The sequence below is a fragment of the Aquarana catesbeiana genome, linkage group LG06 (assembly GCF_042186555.1).
Source record: "Aquarana catesbeiana isolate 2022-GZ linkage group LG06, ASM4218655v1, whole genome shotgun sequence".
NCBI lineage: Eukaryota > Metazoa > Chordata > Amphibia > Anura > Ranidae > Aquarana > Aquarana catesbeiana.
In genome coordinates this window covers 232,986,073-233,005,019 of record NC_133329.1, presented here as the reverse complement: position 1 = coordinate 233,005,019, position 18,947 = coordinate 232,986,073, and the positions used below count along the sequence as shown (strand labels likewise).

The window sequence follows — 18,947 nt, the reverse complement described above, 5'->3', positions numbered from 1 at the left end:
AAAAAATGTGTTTGAAAGACCGCTGCGCAAATACAGTGCAACATAAAATATTGCAACAACCGCCATTTTATTCTCTAGGGTCTATGCTAAAAAAAATCTAATAATGTTTAATGTCTAAGTAATTTTCTAGCAGAAAATACTGATTTTAGCTTATAAACAACAAGTGTCAGAAAAAGGTTTGGTCTTTAAATGGTTAAACTGACCTTGTTTACACACAGAAGTTCATTCCTGTGATCTAAAAGAACCGAGAGATACTGTATTGTATCTCTTCTCTATCTCCCAGCGCTGAGGAAAGTTTGATAAACATTGCTGTTTTTTTCTCTACAGCTCTGAGCGGCTCTGCACTTGTCACATAGAATCGAGGAAATGTCGGGTTAATTGTGATTGTGAGGGGGATTGAATCGAGATTGCGATCTTTTAATAATTAATCGTGCAGCTCTACTTGATAGGATGCGTTTGCTTGCAAGCTGCCCTAGGCAATTCCTACATGTGATCCTGAGCATCCATGACTGAAAGAACGGATATCCAAATAACGAAATAGGCAGACCAGAGATAGTAAGGCTAAGGTGTTTAAAAAAAAAAAAAGAAAAAAAAAAAAGAAAGTCTAGATGATGCAGGACTTCCTCTGATCAAGAAATGAGGCAAGCTCTAACTCATTTGCTGCATCTACTAATGTACACTGTGAGAAGCTCACAGTGTGGGCAATGCTAGTACAGGAGAGGAGCCTGTAAACTGTGCACTACTGAAGGTAAGGCTGAAGTTCAGCTTTATATACCCAAGGGGCAGAAAACAAAGTATGCTTTATGTAGGCTTCATTATAACATTTATTATACTTTTTTTTATATGGAAACTGCAAGTATAAATCAGCCATCAGATACAAAGTCCACATCCTTCAATCTAATAAGAGAGATATTTATACACTAAAAATTGACTTACCCGATTTTGAATCAGCTGCAAACATGACTTCTGAATTTCCAATTAATAGACAACCAGAATGTCCTGTACCACCAAGGTTATGGATTCCACACTGCACTAACTGAATATTGTCATCATCACTAACAGGGATGACCCACAAAGTGCTCCCATTTGTACCGGACAAGGCAGATAAAAAGAAGCATGGAGACTTAAAACCTGTAAAGAGAAAAGTACATAACCGAATTTGAGTAAGGTTGTAAACATCTTATTAATTCAGCATAGCTACAATAATTGTATTGTAATAATGCCCATCAGTATCCCCCACCATATTTAAAAAAAAAAAAAAAAAAAAAAAAAGGGAACCCCAGGTGGTTTAAGCCATAATGTGCTAACACATTATGACAGACTTACTGTACCTGTTAAAAGAAAGTCCTCCAGCGCTGTGATGTCAGTGCTCAGGCACTTCCATCTTCACCTGGTTTCCCTTCTGGGTTCTGTCTGTTCGGCCTGTTGAATAGCCAGGCTGCGATGACGTCACTTTCCAGAATGCATATGTCAGTCACATTCCCTTGGCACAAATCTGGTGCCGTTTGCTAAGCTGCATGGCTTGGTGAACATGACAGCTGCCAGGCAGGGGGAAGCCTTCATAGCAGAAGAGACTGATATCCCACAGTCCCTCATTCTTATTCAAGTACTGGTGCAGGAGCAGTAATTAGATCTGACACAACCAAAAATGACTCTGTAGGGAGAAGTGCAAATTTCAGAGGGATAACATCCCTAAGGATAGGCTGCTACTAAAATAGAAAGTTGAGATTTCATGGGGTGGGGAACTCAAACAAATCAGGGAAGGTGCACAATGGGGAGCTTTGAAAAGACATGCTGCACCACATAGTGGAAAACAACTAGGCCTAATATGAAGAAATGCCTTGCGTATCCATAGTCCAAAGCGGCTGGAGCATGCACATTCAAGGGATGATGTCAGGGTCAGTTCCCTCCAGCCTTAACTGTTACTATAGTATAATGGCAGAGGCAGGACTTTTAAAATGGAGTCCACCAGTACCAACAATGAGGTAGCATCAATTCTTCAGCCTGACCGGCCTCCCTTGCTAAGTTAGTCCTCAGAGAGTAGGTCACACTAGAGGGTGTGCAATAACTCAGGGTCCAGAAAATGCTTGGCAGCTAACACAGTACACAGGTCTGGAAAACACCACAATGCAGCGCCTACTGCACAAAGGTCACATTCCAGGCTAGCCCAGCAATCTTTAGTCCAGTGAATTCTGGGTACGGCCTTTAAAACCGTTGCCGAGTGTACACTGATCTGGATAGTTGCTGCGTAAAGACTAGCTCAAACTGAGGTTTTGAAGTCTTGGTTGAAGTCATTGCAGAAAAAAAAAATATCCATGGTGTATTGAGTATCTTGATCAAAGAAAAAAAATAAAGTGAAAAAATAAAAAAGCTAACAAACTATAGTTAGACTTTTATAAGCAGAACTGAAGAAAAGTTGTCCACCCTCATGGGGCACTAGCAAAAATAGAGTTAGGTACCTGGTAACTCTTTTTCTAAGAAGTCTTCCAGGGTAGCATCCGAGAGATAGGCTCCTCCTCCCTAAAACAGGAAACACATTAGACCACCATTATACATTTCACAGTCTTACCTGTGTGCCTCAGTTGTAATAAAGTACCGAAGGAAATCACAGTTAGCTTAAAAAGCCCCCCCCTTTTGTATCCCGTATTTGAACTTCCAAGGGTGGGAACTAGTGCTGCCCAGGAAGACTTCTTAGAAAAAGAGTTACCAGGTACCTAACTCTATTTTCTCGAATCGTCTTCCGGGGCAGCATCCGAGAGGATGTATCAAGCAATACTTACTAGGGTGGGGACAAAGACTGGAGCACCTTGCGATCAAATGCCTGGTCTTGGTTGGACAGCTGGTCTATACGATAGTGCCTTGCGAAGGTACTGAAGCTTGACCATGTCGCTGCCCTGCAGATCTGCTCCGGAGTTGCCCCTGGTTTCTCTGCAACCGAAGTTGCCCAGGCTCTGGTTGTGTGTGCTCTGATCCCGTCAGGAGGGATGAGAGTCGTCTGTATGGCCATTCTTATCCATCTGCTGATGGTATTTTTGGAAGCTTGCTTCCCCTTGTTGACCCCCGCATATAGGACTAAAGGAGAAGTTGTTTTTCGCCAGTCCTTTGTTCTTTCGAGGTATGCCACAAGTGTGTTTCTTACATCTAGCTTGTTGTAAGTGTCTCTTTTTTTTGCTATCCATACTATTTGGTAATGAGGGAATGATGATGCTTTGTGTTCTGTGGAACGTTGAAGAGACCTTGGGTAGGAAGGCTGGGTCTGGCGAGAGAGTTATTTTGTCTATATGTATAAGACAGTATGGTTCCATCATAGACAGAGCTTGAATTTCGCTCACTCTTCTGGCTGATACTAAGGCCACAAGAAGTGCCGTATTTAGAGTGAGGTTTTTGTCTGAGCTGTTTTCTATCGGTTCGAACGGAGGAGAGAGAAACCCTCTGAGTACCGTGGACATGTCCCAGGTAGGCGTTCTATTTATTTTAACTGGTCTGGCTCTCCTGAGTGACATCAGGAATCGTTTAATCAGCGGGTCTTCTGCAAGTCGGGTGTCCATGAATGATGACAGTGCTGCCACTTGTACCTTTAGTGTGCCCAGGGAGATATTTTTATCTGCCCCGTCTTGCAGGAATTCCAGAATCGTTGGGATTATCCCCCTGCTGGAAATTGGATTATTTTTGTTCCAGGAGACAAACTTTTTCCTCACTTTTTCATAAATGGATCTAGTTACAGGTTTCCTGCTGTCTAAGATGGTATTGACCACCCTGTCTGACAGTCCCTTGCTCTGGAGTCTCAACCTTTCAGTAACCAGGCCAAGAGTTTCAGGATTCTGTGGTTCGGATGGTTGACTGGGCCCTGAGATAAAAGATCTGGCTGGTCTGGCAATGTTAGATGGCGTTGGATGCTGAGGTTCTGTAAATGGCTGAACCATGCCCTTTGGGGCCAGTGTGGTGCTATCAGTATCACTGTAGTCCTCTCTGATATTTTTTGAATCACTCTTGGTATTAGCACAATTGGAGGGAATGCATAACACAGTTTCCATCTCCAATTTTGACTGAAAGCATCTATTCCGCTGTTCCCATCTGTGGGATCTAGAGAGAAGAATGTTGGTGATTTTGTGTTTGCTTTGGAGGCGAACAAATCTACCTCGGGTATCCCCCACATTTGAGTGATTTGTGTGAAAACCGATTGGTCCAGTGACCACTCCGTGTGTTTTACGGTCTTCCTGCTCAGAGAATCCACCAGCGCATTGTCCGTTCCTTTCAGGTGGATTCCCAATATAGAGCTTATGTTTAGTTCTGCCCATAGTAGGATTCTTTCCATCAACCTCATCAAGCTTTGGGACTTTGTCCCTCCCTGCCTGTTTAGGTATGCCACCGTTGTGGCATTGTCCGATAGTATCCTTACGTCTCTCCCCTGTATTGCTGGTTTGAATTCTTTCAATGCCTCTTCCACAGCTTTTAGCTCTCTCCAGTTTGAGGAAGCTTGGGACCGTCTGGGACTCCATTTTCCATGTGCGAAACAATCCTCCATATGTGCTCCCCAGCCTAGGGCGCTGGCATCGGTGGTGATCCTGACAGGAAAAGATTGGGTCCATTTGCACCCCTCGATGTATTGAAGTGGATGGAGCCACCATTGGAGTGTTTGTTTGACCGTGTCCGGGACAGGAATGGATATGTCTAGGGATGAGCGGTTTCCATCCCACAGTGACAGGATGTAGTTTTGTAGTGGTCTCATGTGAATTTGAGCCCATGTGATGGTTGGTATTGACGCCGTCATTAGACCTAGAACTGCCATTCCTTGTCTGATTGTGATGGCGTTGGTCTCTGTTAGATAGGTTACCACCTGCGTTAACTTCATGCTTTTTTCCTCTGTTAGGAAGATCTTCGTTAGTTTGGAGTCCAATACATACCCCAGGTACACCAATCTCTGGCTTGGGGGTCATCTGCGATTTCTCTGCATTTACTATCCACCCCAGGCCCTGTAGGTAGGATATACTTGTGCGCAGGTTGATCTCTAGGGTCTCTGCTGAGTCAGCAAAGAAGAGTAGATCGTCTAGGTATGGTATGATGCCAATACCTTGCTGTCTTAGGCCCTTTAGTGCTTCTGCCATAATCTTTGAAAAGATTCTGGGTGCCGAAGAAATGCCGAAAGGGAGAGCTGTATATTGCAGATGCAGAGTGGTAGCTGGCCCTTGTATTGCAAATCTCAGGAATCTTTGATGCTCTTCTTTTATGGGTACATGTAGGTAGGCATCTTGCAGGTGTATTGTTGCCATGAACGACTCTCGAGGAAGGATGTTTCTGACCGAATAAATAGACTCCATTCTGAATCTTTTGTATTTTATGCTTCTGTTGAGTGGTTTGAGGTTCAATATGAGCCTCAGTTTGCCTGACGTTTTTTTTCTTGCGCAAATATGTGAATAAAACCCTCTTTGCTCCTCTCCTTGAGGTACATGGCGAATCACATTTTGATCCAGGAGATTCTCTAGTGATTCCAAAAATGCCTTTGCTCGCTCTTCCTCTTTTGGTAGCGTGGTTACAGTATACTTGGCTGGGGGGCGGTTGGAGAACTCTATCGCATAGCCATTCATTATCGTGCGTACGATGAATTTGTTTTTTGTTACTTCCTTCCATTGGTGTGAAAAGGCTGCGAGCCTACCCCCTACCTGATGGTAGTCATTGCTTTTTGTTTTTTGGGGTAGGTGGCTTGAGGATGAATTCCTCCTTGCCTTTCTTATTTTGTTGTCCCCAACGCTTCTTCCCGCTGTACCTGGCCCCTGGTTTGTTAAATTTTTTGAACTGCCGAAAGGGCACCTTGCCTTGTTTCTTTTTGGTTTGGGGAAACCCTTTATTCTTTGCTGCCGTTCTGTCCAGTACTGTTTCAAGTTCAGACCCGAACAGTAGGTCTCCAGTGAATGGAATACCACACAACCTGTTTTTAGAAGCGATGTCGCCTTCCCAAGATTTCAGCCACAGAGCTCTACGGGCTGAATTTAGTAGTGCTGTGGCTCTTGATGAGATTCTGACCGTTTCGGCTGAAGCATCTGCTAGGAATGCTGCTGCTCTGGTCAATCTAGGGATGGTTTTTATTAATTCTTCCCTAGGAGTGTCATTCCCCAGGAGTTCCTGCAGCTGGGTTAACCATATCAGTAAGGTGCGGGCTGTGCAAGTGGAAGCTATAGCTGGGTTTAGGTTCGCTGCTCCTGGTTCTCAGGCTCTCTTTAGAAGTGCTTCTATTTTCTTGTCCATTGGGTTGGTTAAGGTACCTGCGTCGTCAAAAGCCAAATCCGATTTGTTTGTAACTTTTGCCAAAGACGCATCTACCTTGGGGCATTTAGCCCAGGTTTTGGTATCTGTTTCTGCAAACGGATATCTGCGTTTGATCGCTGCCAGTATGAAGAGTTTCTTCTCCGGGTCTGCCCATTCCTTTTTGACAATATCTCTGAGCGCCTGGTGTACCGGAAATGTTCTAGGCTTTCTGGGTTGTAGCCCCTTTTTTCTCTTTAATGCCCAGTGTGTCGGCTATGGCCTTTAGCAGGCTATCTGTGTCCTCTGAAGGAAATAAATTGCCTTCTGAGTCTGGATCTTCCTCCTCTGATTCTGAGCAGAGTCCGTCCTCTGATTCGGATTGTTCGGATTCCTCCGAGTCCTCCTCCTGTTCCTGCCTTTTTGTCAGTTCCAAATTGTCTGAGGGGGTGCTTGTCCCACTGGTAGATGGGGTACTGGTTTTATCGTTTTTTGCTGGCGCTTCCAATTTCGTAATTGCTGAACGTAGAGGCGCTATGGTGCTTTTAATCCTTTTTTTGAAAGAGGTGAGCAGATCTTTTAAGTAACCTTGCGACTCTTTGGCCACCATCTTATCTATGCATTTTTGGCATAATGTTTTTTTCCATTCTGGTGAAAACCGATGGCTGCAAGATGCACATGTTTTGCCGCTTTTCGTTTTCTTCTCCTCTGGGGTTCTTGCCTGAAATCAAGCATAGAGAGACCCCGTGAGGAAGTGAGGCTAAAGACTGCGCTTTGTGCGTAGACTTTGCAGTAAGGTATCAGACAGAAGTGACCCTGGAGTATTCTGGCTTACCTTGGAGCCATCCTGACTTGCAGGATCTGCAGGGCAGGGTGGAGAAGCGTCCGACATGGTTAGTTACCCAGAGCCTCTGAAAGGAGGCTTTTTTAAAACTGCTTCCTGCTTGCGCTCCCGCCCCTCCCCCAGCTGATCCTAAGCAGGTTGGTGGACACACCTGCTCATAACACTGTGCTGATAACCTCCTTCCTGAATTTGATTAGGGAGGGGGACACCTGCTGTGTTTTTTTTTTTTTTTTTAAATTGCGGACGCCTGGAAGTGATGTTACCCATAGGCCGCTCTGTAATTTCACCCGGGAATCTCTTGGACTCCGGGAAAATGGCCGCCGCCCGGAACCATGTGACCGGAGGTGGCGCCTCCATCTTGGTACACCCCGCCGGCCCTCCCTGAGGAGACAAGCGCTACCGCAGATTGCGGTGGAGCGCCATGGGTCGCGGTGGAGCGAGAGGCAACCGAGCAGGCAGTCGCACTGGCGGGCGGGCGGTAAGTGACCAGATTATTTACCCATATCGCTCTATGCCGCTGTAATATCCCTCTGGATACAAAGAGCGATTTAACAGCATGTCCCTCAGAGTAGAATAGGGGAAAAAAATGCTGGTGCATTTGTGTCAGCTGAGGGGATAATTGCAGACCCCTCCGTAGGGGTGAAATCTCAGGCAGAGCAACCTGTTTTTTTGCTCAGAATTATTATTATTATTATTATTATTATACAGGATTTATATAGCGCCGACAGTTTACGCAGCGCTTTACAACATTAGGGCAGACAGTACAGGTACAATACAATTCAATACAGGAGGAATCAGAGGGCCCTGCTCATTAGAGCTTACAATCTAGGAGGGAGGGTCAAGTGATACAAAAGGGTAATAGCTGTGGGGGATGAGCTAATGGAGAAAATAGTGCAGTTGTTAGATGGAGGCAGGATAGGCTTCTCTGAAGAGGAAAGTTTTCAGGGATCGCTTAAAAGTGGATAAAGTTGGAGACAGTCTGACAGATTGGGGTAGGGAATTCCAGAGGATGGGCGAGGCTCGGGAGAAGTCCTGGAGGCAGATGTGGGAGGAGGTGATGAGGGAGCTAGAGAGCAGGAGGTCTTGGGAGGAATGGAGATGGCGATTAGGTTGGTATTTTGAGACTAGGTTAGTGATGTAGCTGGGGGCAGAGTTGTGGATGGCTTTGTAACTTATTGTTAATATTTTGAATTTAATTCGTTGGGCGAGTGGTAGCCAATGGAGGGATTGGCAGAGAGGGGTAGCAGACACTGAGCGGTTTGTAAGGTGGATGAGTCTGGCAGCAGCATTCATGATGGACTGAAGGGGGGATAGTCTGTTTAAAGGTAAGCCAATGAGGAGTGAGTTGCAGTAGTCAAGGCGAGAGATAACCAGGGAGTGAATCAGGAGCTTTGTGGTTTCATTGGTTAGAAAGGGACGTAGTTTAGAGATGTTGCGGAGGTTGAGGCAGCAAGCTTTGGAAAGTAATTGGATGTGGGATCGCCCTCCCAAGGCCCGTCGGGCTGAATGGGATGCTGGCAGGAGGTCTCCTGCAGATAGCACAGAGACAGGTTTAAAAATAACAAACGTTTCTTGCAGCTCCTGTGGGTCCGGAGGAAACACAAACAACTGAGGCACACAGGTAAGACTGTGAAATTTATAATGGTGGACTGGACTAATGTGTTTCCTGTTTTAGGGAGGAGGAGCCTATCTCTCGGATGCTGCCCTGGAGGACGATTCGAGAAAAATGGAGGCATGATGGTTAGAGGTAGGGTTAAACAGGGCTGGCATAACATTTTTATTGTTTGCCAGTATCCGAACTACCCGCCAGTGGCAGTATAACCCAGCTATTTAAGAATTTATAAATTACTTTGGCCCTAAGTGTAGGATGAAGATAGATACTTTCAGACAATTCTGGAAGGTATGCATCAGTGGGGGGAGCAGAAAGTCAGTTTAGGATTAGAATCAAAGTGTCATTAAAACCAAAAATGTTCTCTGTGCATTTTTCTCTAAAAGACTATTCTGTACTTTCTTGCAGAAGCTTTGACGTCCATGTTTTCCAGATTCATAAATACCTAGTTTATCCTGCCTTTTCCACTGCCCCACATAACTCTTTTTGTTAGCTCAAGGGGCAGCTTGAATGACGTGACGTACATATGTTTGCTTCATCAGAGAATTTGTGCTTGCACCTTGACAAGATCACAGTGGGAAGTAACACGTCAGGTGACCATGGTATACAGAAGAAACAAATTGGTATTTGAGGCACTTATTTTCATGTATGCTGCATATGCTTGATTAGACTGAATTTGGGGATGATCCATGTGTAGCTGGAAATATGGGTTTAATGACACTTTAAGGATTTTGGGGTTTGGAAGTATGAAAACTTTTATTGGCAGGTAACTGAAGCCAGATGAGGAGCGGTTGAAGGGGTAGATATATCTTCCAACAGCTATAAAAGAATGACAGTAGAGGTGAGTCTAGTTGGTGGAAAATGGACAAGAGGATGTTTAAGCAGGTTAGGCAAAAAATGAGGAGGGTATGTGTTAGACCTTTGGTCACCTCAGAGTAAGACAGGGCAGTAATATGGATATGGTCCCATGTATAAGGTGCATATGTGAGTAATGAATAAGTGGGATGAGTTAAGGGAGATACCGAGGCAGCAAACATCTGGAGAAGTGGTGCTTAATAACGGGTGAAGATAATGAGCTTGGTTTATAGGACATTTCAAAAGATCAAAATGCCACCAAGTATACTGCCGGTGGTAATGCTCAGAGAAAAAATGGGTTGGATGACGATGGGCATCACTCATTCCAGAAGAGGAATGACGCTGAGTTGTAGAGTGGTGGGCCTGCAAGGGAAAGCGCTGAAGAGGACACAAGTATTGCAACCAGAAATTTTTGGATCTTAAAGATGCTTTGTAATGTTTTTTATTTTTTTTCCCAAAAGATGAAGTTAAGCTATAATCATTTTATTATGTAACATGTCTACACAATGTAATATGATATGGGATACTTTTATAATCTAGTAGAAAAATTTCGAAAACACTCTCTGACTAACCATTAACGGGTAAAAAACTGAAGGGCAATGCTGTGGATACTGCTTTTCTTTTGCATTTGAACTATTGCTGATATACAGTATAATGGGTCATGCCTGCTCCCCATATTTGTGTAGGTATTCCACGATGTTTTTTCTCCTTTCAGTGGTTTTGCAATATTTTCATAAGAGGTTACAAAAACTTGCACATGCAAACAAGAAAGATGTAAAATATATACCTCCATCTGCACAGGATGTATTCATGTTGCTGGAATTATCAGTTTTAAAAAGAAAAATAACATCCTGCACACTATCCTCATTCACATCTTCAGTATAAAGGAACGTGTAGCCAACTGCATGAAAACAAACAAAAACAAAAAAAAGAAAGGAAGAACACCATACTGTGTTAAAAACATATGTACATTTTTCTATATTACTATTTCTATATTAATCCAAACTTTTTTTTTTTTAAGGATATCTAAACCCAAGTACAGATATGCAATACAGTGCAGCTCAACACTCCTAGGATGTAACAGCTGCAACAGTTTTAATTTTTAGAGCTAAGGCCATTTTCATTAAAGTGTTACTAAAATCTGATTAAAAAAAATAAATAACATACATGTTATTAGGGCTGGGAAAAAATAGATTTGAATCTTGAATCGAGTTGAGAGGTCAAATCGATTCAAATCTTCTTCAAATCGATTTTTTTTAGATTTTTTTTTTTTTTTTAACAGCACCGCGCCGGGCCTGAGGAGCTGCGGGCACGATTTTTCAGGCGAGGCCGCGGCTTCGGCCTAGTCCGCGAGGCCCGACTCTGTGCATGGGAGGGTGGGTGTGTAGGCGGGGTAATGGGCGAGGCTGTTGGTGGAACACTACTGTGTATTGGAGGGCTGTGATATCAGAAGGAGGAGGGGGTGGGGGGATCACAGGGACATTCCCGGGCTGCAGAGAGAGAGAGAAGGGAGGGTGAGTCAGAGCTGCCTGTATGGTGTATTTCATGAGATACTGATAGCCATGTGATCACTGCCAGAAAGAATAATACCTCAGAGGAGAGAAGTCACATCACATCCCATTCTATATATTCACCCTTCTTAAATTTCATTACACAGCACTGTGCTCAATATATGACAATACCCCCATATGACATCACACAGCAATGTGCTCATCACTGTATACTGACATGCTACATCACTGAATACTGACACACTACATCCCTGAGTGATGTAGTGTGTCAGTATACGGTGATGTAGCGGCGTGTCAGTATACGGTGATGTAGCGGCGTGTCAGTATACGGTGATGTAGCGGCGTGTCAGTATACGGTGATGTAGCGGCGTGTCAGTATACGGTGATGTAGCGGCGTGTCAGTATACGGTGATGTAGCGGCGTGTCAGTATACGGTGATGCAGCGGCGTGTCAGTATACGGTGATGCAGCGGCGTGTCAGTATACGGTGATGCAGCGGCGTGTCAGTATACGGTGATGCAGCGACGTGTCAGTATACGGTGATGCAGCGACGTGTCAGTATACGGTGATGCAGCGACGTGTCAGTATACGGTGATGTAGCGGCGTGTCAGTATACGGTGATGTAGCGGCGTGTCAGTATACGGTGATGTAGCGGCGTGTCAGTATACGGTGATGTAGCGGCGTGTCAGTATACGGTGATGTAGCGGCATGTCAGTATACGGTGATGTAGCGGCGTGTCAGTATACGGTGATGTAGCGGCGTGTCAGTATACGGTGATGTAGCGGCGTGTCAGTATACGGTGATGTAGCGGCGTGTCAGTACACGGTGATGTAGCGGCGTGTCAGTATACGGTGATGTAGCGGCGTGTCAGTATACGGTGATGTAGCGACGTGTCAGTATACGGTGATGTAGCGACGTGTCAGTATACGGTGATGTAGCGACGTGTCAGTATACGGTGATGTAGCGACGTGTCAGTATACGGTGATGTAGCGACGTGTCAGTATACGGTGATGTAGCGACGTGTCAGTATACGGTGATGTAGCGACGTGTCAGTATACGGTGATGTAGTGTCACCTGTCACCACCGAGCTTGCCTCAACCTGCTGTTGTTGATAGGTACATTTTCCTTGCAAAGAATGTTTAAAATGCACTTAAATTTTTTTTTAAATTTTGTTTGTTGATGCACTTTAAGATAATAATAAAAAAAAAAAAAAAAAATCGGATTCGAATCGTGAATCGAGTTTTTTATAAAAAAATCGCAGATTTTTTTGGGGGGGAAAATCTCCCAGCCCTACATGTTATACTTCCCTGCTCTGTGCAATGGTATTGCACGGAGTGGCCCTGGTCCTCCTCTTCTTGGGTCACCAGTAACGATCTTGTCTCCTCCTCTTCTTTTTATGTCCACCATAGCCAGCAGCTTGCTATGGGGAGAAACGTGGTCTGCAAGCTATCGACCTATGGAGTTTCATAGACTTACACAGCAGGACTTAGGATCGCCCCCCTACTTCCTCTTCACTGCATTTGACTGACAACAGTCGATGGCTCCTGCTGCTTCTGGAATGCTGTGTGAAGAGGAAGTAAGGGGAAAATAGATGCAGCCATGCACAGCGCTGATCTCTTCCCCCCTCTCTTACACTTCACACAGGGAATTAAGGTAAAAAATGTTTTTAGGTTTTTAGGTTTAGTAACACTTTAAATACAGACACACCTTATGATCTTTACGGTGAGGTGAACTTAAAGCGGTTGTAAAGTCAGAAGGTTTTTTTATCTTAATGCATTCTAGTCATTAAGATAAAAATCCTTCTGTGTGCAGCAGCTCTCCCCAGCACCCCCCTAATACTTACTGGAGGCCTATCTCTGTCCAGCGATGTCCACGAGTGTCTCGGCCTTCTGGGACCCTCCCTCTTGATTGGCAGAGACAGAGCAGTGGCGCCATTGGTGCCTGCTGCTGTCAAAGTCAGTTAGCCAATCAGGAGAGAGAGGGGGCAGGGTTGAACCACAACTCCGTGTCTGAATTGACGCACGGAGCTGCAGCTCGGCTTGGGTGCCACCATAGCAAGCTGCTTGCTGTGGGGGCACTCAATGGGAGGAAGGGGCCAGGATCACAGAAGAGGGACCTGAGAGGAGGAGGATCTGGGCTGCTCTGTGAAAATCCACTGCAACAAAGCAGGTAAGTAAAACATTTTTTTTTTATTCCTATAAAAATAACAGAGACTTTAAAAATCACTTTAAAGCACAAATGAATGTGAACTCAACATCTGATTTTTGGATGGTCAGTACAGAAATCATCACACAAAAGTCGAAAGTACAAAAGCGCATGCTCGGAATCAAGGAATGACCGGGAAGAGTTCGGTCTTGTATACTACTGTTCGTAATCTAGAATTAACATTTGTGACGCGGCAATTGATGAAATGTCTAAATGCAGCGCACATTCTCATCTTCTTTAATGGGATAATGAAGGTGCTTTGCTGGTGATACTGATGTAGTTATGCCAAACGTAGTTTAAAAGGCATTTGTTTTGTAGTGATATAAATAATGTCAATATTATAGTTGTTGTTTGATTTTTTTGGGGAAGTTACCACAACACCATTATCCCTGAGTTTTTAAGATCAGAGACACAACTATGTTGGTGTCGCTTGTTAATTTTCCATTGTGTTGTTTTTAATGCAACTGCCTACTCCCAAACTGTCATTTGAAGAAAAACACAAGCCAAGTATTATTCTACACAATTTTTTTATTGTGCAGAAAAAAACCCAACAGAAATTAAATTAGAGATGCTATACGCCATCCAAAAAAAATTACTTAACGAAAAAGGGCGAATCAACGCTCACCAAACTTCTACTAACATGAAATTAGCAGAAGGGGCCCAAAGGGTGGCGCTTCAGAAATAAACTTACTTTTTATACTCTCATAGTACATCACTACGTTCGTGTTTGTCAAATGACAATTTGCGGACAATTAGTATGCTGGACAAAATCTTGCACGCGTGCTTTTGACAAAAATCTGACGCTCAGTTGTACAACAATCAGACCGTGTGTATGAGGCTTAGGATATGTTTGTAGTCTAGCCTGGGTGACAACCATAGTTCCCCCAGAGATACAATACACTGAGTGAGCAAAGCCTCCCTGGGACAGGAAGAATGTTTTTTGCAGAATTACTAAGTGGAAAAAAAAAAGAAAAACAAAGTCTGAAAAAATAAAACAAAAATATAGCCAAGGAATGGTAAGCTGCAATATATTAAAGTGACACTAGACTAAATCATTTTCCAAAAACAATTCATACACATCCCCTACTTAATAGCCATGTTATTATTATATGAAATTGTTTATTAGGCCTCATGCACACTGCTGCTGTTAAACTCATGTTCTTGTGAGTTTAGGCTTTTTTTTTTCCTCCCCTTAAACTCCCCTAATGTTATCCTATATGTCCATGCACACATGGATGTTTTAAGCAGTTTAGTAGCAGGGGAGTTTAGAGGATGTTTTCTGAATGCCCTAAAATTGAGGCAATTTTGACCACAAAAAACACTAAACACTGAACGCTGTTAAACTCGCATGAACACTAGGCTCATTCAGCACTTCAGCGTTTATTTATTTCAATGGCCAGAATAAATTAAAATTCTGGCCAACTAAATAAATTCACGCCCAAACTCTGTTAAACTCACTTAAACTGTTTTGAAAAAATGCAGCTTAGGCGAGTTTATAATGCAGATTTTCTCCTGTCAGGATAAACCACGTGTACAAGAAAACAGTGTGCATGAGGCCTAAGGCCCCTTTCACACTGTCGGACCATTCAGGTCCGCCTGTCAGTTTTGTCGGCGGACCTGAACGGGCGCTCCATGTCAGTCTATGGAGCAACGGATGTCAGCGGTGACATGTCCGCTGACATCCTACCCGGTCCGATCCGCTAAAATCAGAGGGACAGCCCTACGTTCGCATCCGTCCCTGGCGGATCAGGTGAGATCTGATCCGTCCGCGATCTCTCCATAGCAACCAGTCAGGCCCAGATTTACTCCTTTTGCCACCCCAAAGGCCGGGTCCTTCAATGCCCCCCCCCCCCCCCCTCACACACCACCATTCTCGTCCTTTATCGATGACTGCTACAATAGATCAGTTAAAAACATATCTCCACACACGAGAACAGTGAAAATAACTGGCTTTGATTGACTCTCGTGACATGTCTCTTCTCCACACGTCACGAGTCACGTCACTGGTCACAGTCTCAGAGACCCCCGCTCCCGGCCGCACAGAGAAGGGTAATGCTCCGCTGCCACTGTGCCCATCAAACGCTGCCATAGTGCCCTCAAACGCTGCCACTGTGCCCTCAAACGCTGCCACTGTGCCATCAAACGCTGCCACTGCGCCCATTAAACGCTGCCACTGCGCCATCAAACGCTGCCACTGCGCCCATTAAACGCTGCCACTGTGCCCTCAAACGCTGCCACTGTGCCATCAAATGCTGCCACTGTGCCATCAAATGCTGCCACTGTGCCAAACGCTGCCACTGTGCCCTCAAACGCTGCCACTGTGCCATTAAACGCTGCCACTGTGTCAAACGCTGCCACTATGCCATCAAACGCTCCCACTGTGCCATTAAACGCTGCCACTGTGCCCATCAAATGCTGCCACACTGCCATCAAACGCTGTCAGTGTGCCCATCATATGCTGCCAGTGTGCCCATCATATGCTGCCAGTGTGCTCATTAAATTTTAAAACTTTTTACTTTTCCAGTTCTACACATGTGCAGGTGCGGGAGCCAGGGGAGGAGAAAGAAGACCTACCTTGTCCACCTGGCCAGCTCAGCTCCGAATCTGATCAATTCCTCCACACTGCTGCTGCTAGTTTCACTTGACCCCACTCCACGGTCAGACTCCTCCTACCGAGACATCTGTTCCCCCGAGTCCGATCGCGCTTGCTTGCAGGCAGCATAGCAAGGGGCGGGGCCAGAGCGTCAGTGGAGCTCAAGGCCCCACCCACCTGCGGCCCGCTCCTTTGTCAAATAAAAAGCAGCACTGGCACTGCGTGTGCATGCTGCTAATGCCGGCTGTCTGATGACTGTCTGTGACAGACAGTGGGGATTTTCAGCGCCGATTTGCGGGCAGCGCATTGGCGCCGCCCCTGCACCACTGCCGCCTCGAGGCCTGGCCTCGGTGGCCTTGTGGGAAATCTGGCCCTGCAGCCAGTGGCGCTCGACAAGCCCCTCCCCGCTCAGTGAGCAGAGAGGGACCGGTCATCCGCCGGCTTAGCAGAGATCAACGGAGAGATCTTCCCCTGAACTGGCGGACAGAAGCGGACTCCGTGGCAGCGAATCCGCCTCGTGGGAATAAAGCCTTACTGTGTTTTTTTCAGTTGGATGATACAAGCTTTATCTACAACACAATCACAAGGGGAAAGTGATGTGTCTAGAGCCTGGCCAAGCAGCATGTGATCTATGAGAAAATACTTTAGTTTCCACAAGTTATGGAGAGTCACAGAGGGAAGTGCGAGAAATTGTTCTGACTGACACACAGTTGTACAGTTAAGGCACTATCATGGATATGAAGTTTCCTGGGTGGTCACATGATGATACAGGAAGTCAGGGCTCAGAATGCAGAATTTTTTAAAATTCGGAACAGAGACAGTGCAGACTGAAGGCTGCTATAGACTCGGACAGTGATGGTGAACCTTGGCACCCCAGATGTTTTGAACCTACATTTCCCATGATGCTCAACTACACTGCAGAGTGCATGAAGCGAAATGGGAAATGTAGTTGTAAAACATCTGGCGTGCCAAGGTTCCCCATCACTGGACTAGGAGTTGGTGTTTTCTAAACAAAGCAAGGTTTCTCTGAGCCACTAGCCTTGAGGGTCTATCTGATTAGCGTAATTTGACCTTCGCATAGCGGGGATCTGTTAATCTCATATTGATGGTGGAGTTCACAGCACAAGTGGTGGAAGAATGTGAAAGTTGAATGCACCATTGGATTTGTAATTCACAGATGGACCTGTGTGCTATTATCACTTTTTATGGACTTATGAGTTATTGAATCTATATGATTGCTATTATGAGGATGCAATAGAGCATCACACCCAAGAGAAGTTTAATTTACTGTGTTTTTTGTCTTCTTTTAATGTCCTTCGTTAGCTTCCAAACATTTATTTTTTCCTCTCCCTTGTGTTTGTTTAAAACAAGTAGTGCACACTAGTTACAGTCACTTGTACTGCTCTATGAACACTGCGCATACCATAGTCCATAACCCATAGTCCATATCAGGAGCAAGCAAGGGAAGATTGTTACATCTCAACATGCAGTAGGACCATGGAGAACAAACACAGCCACCCTCTGACAGGAAGTCAGATAACAGCAGCAAGAACAAAATGAGGAGGCTTAGAGAAACAAAATAAGAAGGCTTAGACCAATAGAAGGTACTTTTTAAAGTTGATAGGGGGGGGGGGGGGGGGGGATTACAACCAGCCCTGAGCCTTGCCCCCTCTCCTTTTAACAGTTGCCGAGTCCTCATTTCTGCTCTTTAGTTTACACAAATCTCTGGAGCTGCAGCCTGCTATTCAGGGAACAGAGAGAGTGGAAGCTCTCAGCTTGTGTCGTGAACGATTGCAGCTCGGGAAGGCCACTTTAGTTTACAAAAACACAAGCTGACAGTAACACAAGCCAAGTACTATACCAAAATAGTGAAAGAAATATATAGTCAGTGCAATAAACAATGTGATTGTGGAAATAAAAATAAAATAATAAAAATAATAGCCTTTTAATAGGCTTGAAGTGATTGCTGACCACACTACTAATGCTCCGTACACACGATCGCACATTCCGACAGCAAAATCCATGTTTTTTTCCTGACGGATGTTGGCTCAAATTTGTCTTGCATACACACAGTCAAACAAATCTTGTGCCGAACGCCAAGAATGCGGTGACGTACAACACGTATGACGAGCCGGGAAAAATGTTTCAATAGCCAGTGCGGCTCTTCTGCTTGATTCCGAGCATGCATGGAATTTTGTGCGTCGGAATTGTGTACACACAATCGGAATTTCCGACAACAGATTTTGTTGTCGGAAAATTTGAGGTCCAGATCTCAAATTTTGTTTGTCATAAATTTCGACGGGAAATGTCCGATGGAGCCTACACACGGTCGGATTTTCCAACAACAAGCTCCCATCGAACATTTCCGACCATGTGTATGCGGCATTAGAGTGTATCCACTTGTGATTCTCAATAAGTAATAAATATGTAAGGATTGAAAAACTCAAAAAATTGGTGGACTTTGTGGGCACATAATGAGAGGAAAAATCATTAAAAAAGTATAAATTTTATTACAACTTGATTAAAAAACATATAAAAAAATACAAACAACACCTTTTGTGTATGTTATAATAAAATTTATACTTTTTTAATGATTTTTCATGGTGAGGGTCCTCCCTTCCAATAAGTAATAATCCAGTGACTTCAGTGACCACCACCTCTAGCTGGAATGCCACCTCCCAATGTTGACCCCACTACAGAATCACACACGCCTTTAGTAATATCTCTCAGGATGCCTCAGGGAAACTCTTCCTCCTCCTGTTCCTGGACAAGACCGATCTCCTCCCAGGTTCTCACGATTTGGACCCCACTACAGAGTCACACATGCCTGGTGAAATATCTCTCAGGATACCTCGGGAACACAAATCCTCATGACAATGCATCTAGACAGCTCAGACCTCCTCCCGGGATCTCATTCAGTCATGTGTAGCCATATAAAACAAAGGCAAACCATAGTGCTCTCTGCTAATAACATTTAATAAAACTTAACTTGGGGATAAAATACAAACGTGAAAAACATGCATATCATCAATATTGATGAAAACGGAGAAAACGTCCTGAATGGCAGCACCTCGCCTGTACGCATTATGCT

General features: G+C 44.6%; 1 protein-coding gene across 2 annotated transcripts in view; it reads right to left on the bottom strand.

Moving 5' to 3' along the window:
* FAM234A (family with sequence similarity 234 member A) overlaps positions 1-18,947 on the bottom strand; it is a 165,370-nt gene that overhangs the window by 124,610 nt on the left and 21,813 nt on the right. For both annotated transcript variants that reach the window (XM_073633050.1, XM_073633051.1), the window contains 2 exons: positions 10,336-10,449; positions 937-1,131 (listed from right to left, as the gene is read on the bottom strand). In XM_073633050.1, the coding sequence (XP_073489151.1) occupies positions 937-1,131; positions 10,336-10,449 (309 nt within the window). The remainder of the gene's footprint in view (positions 1-936; positions 1,132-10,335; positions 10,450-18,947) is intronic.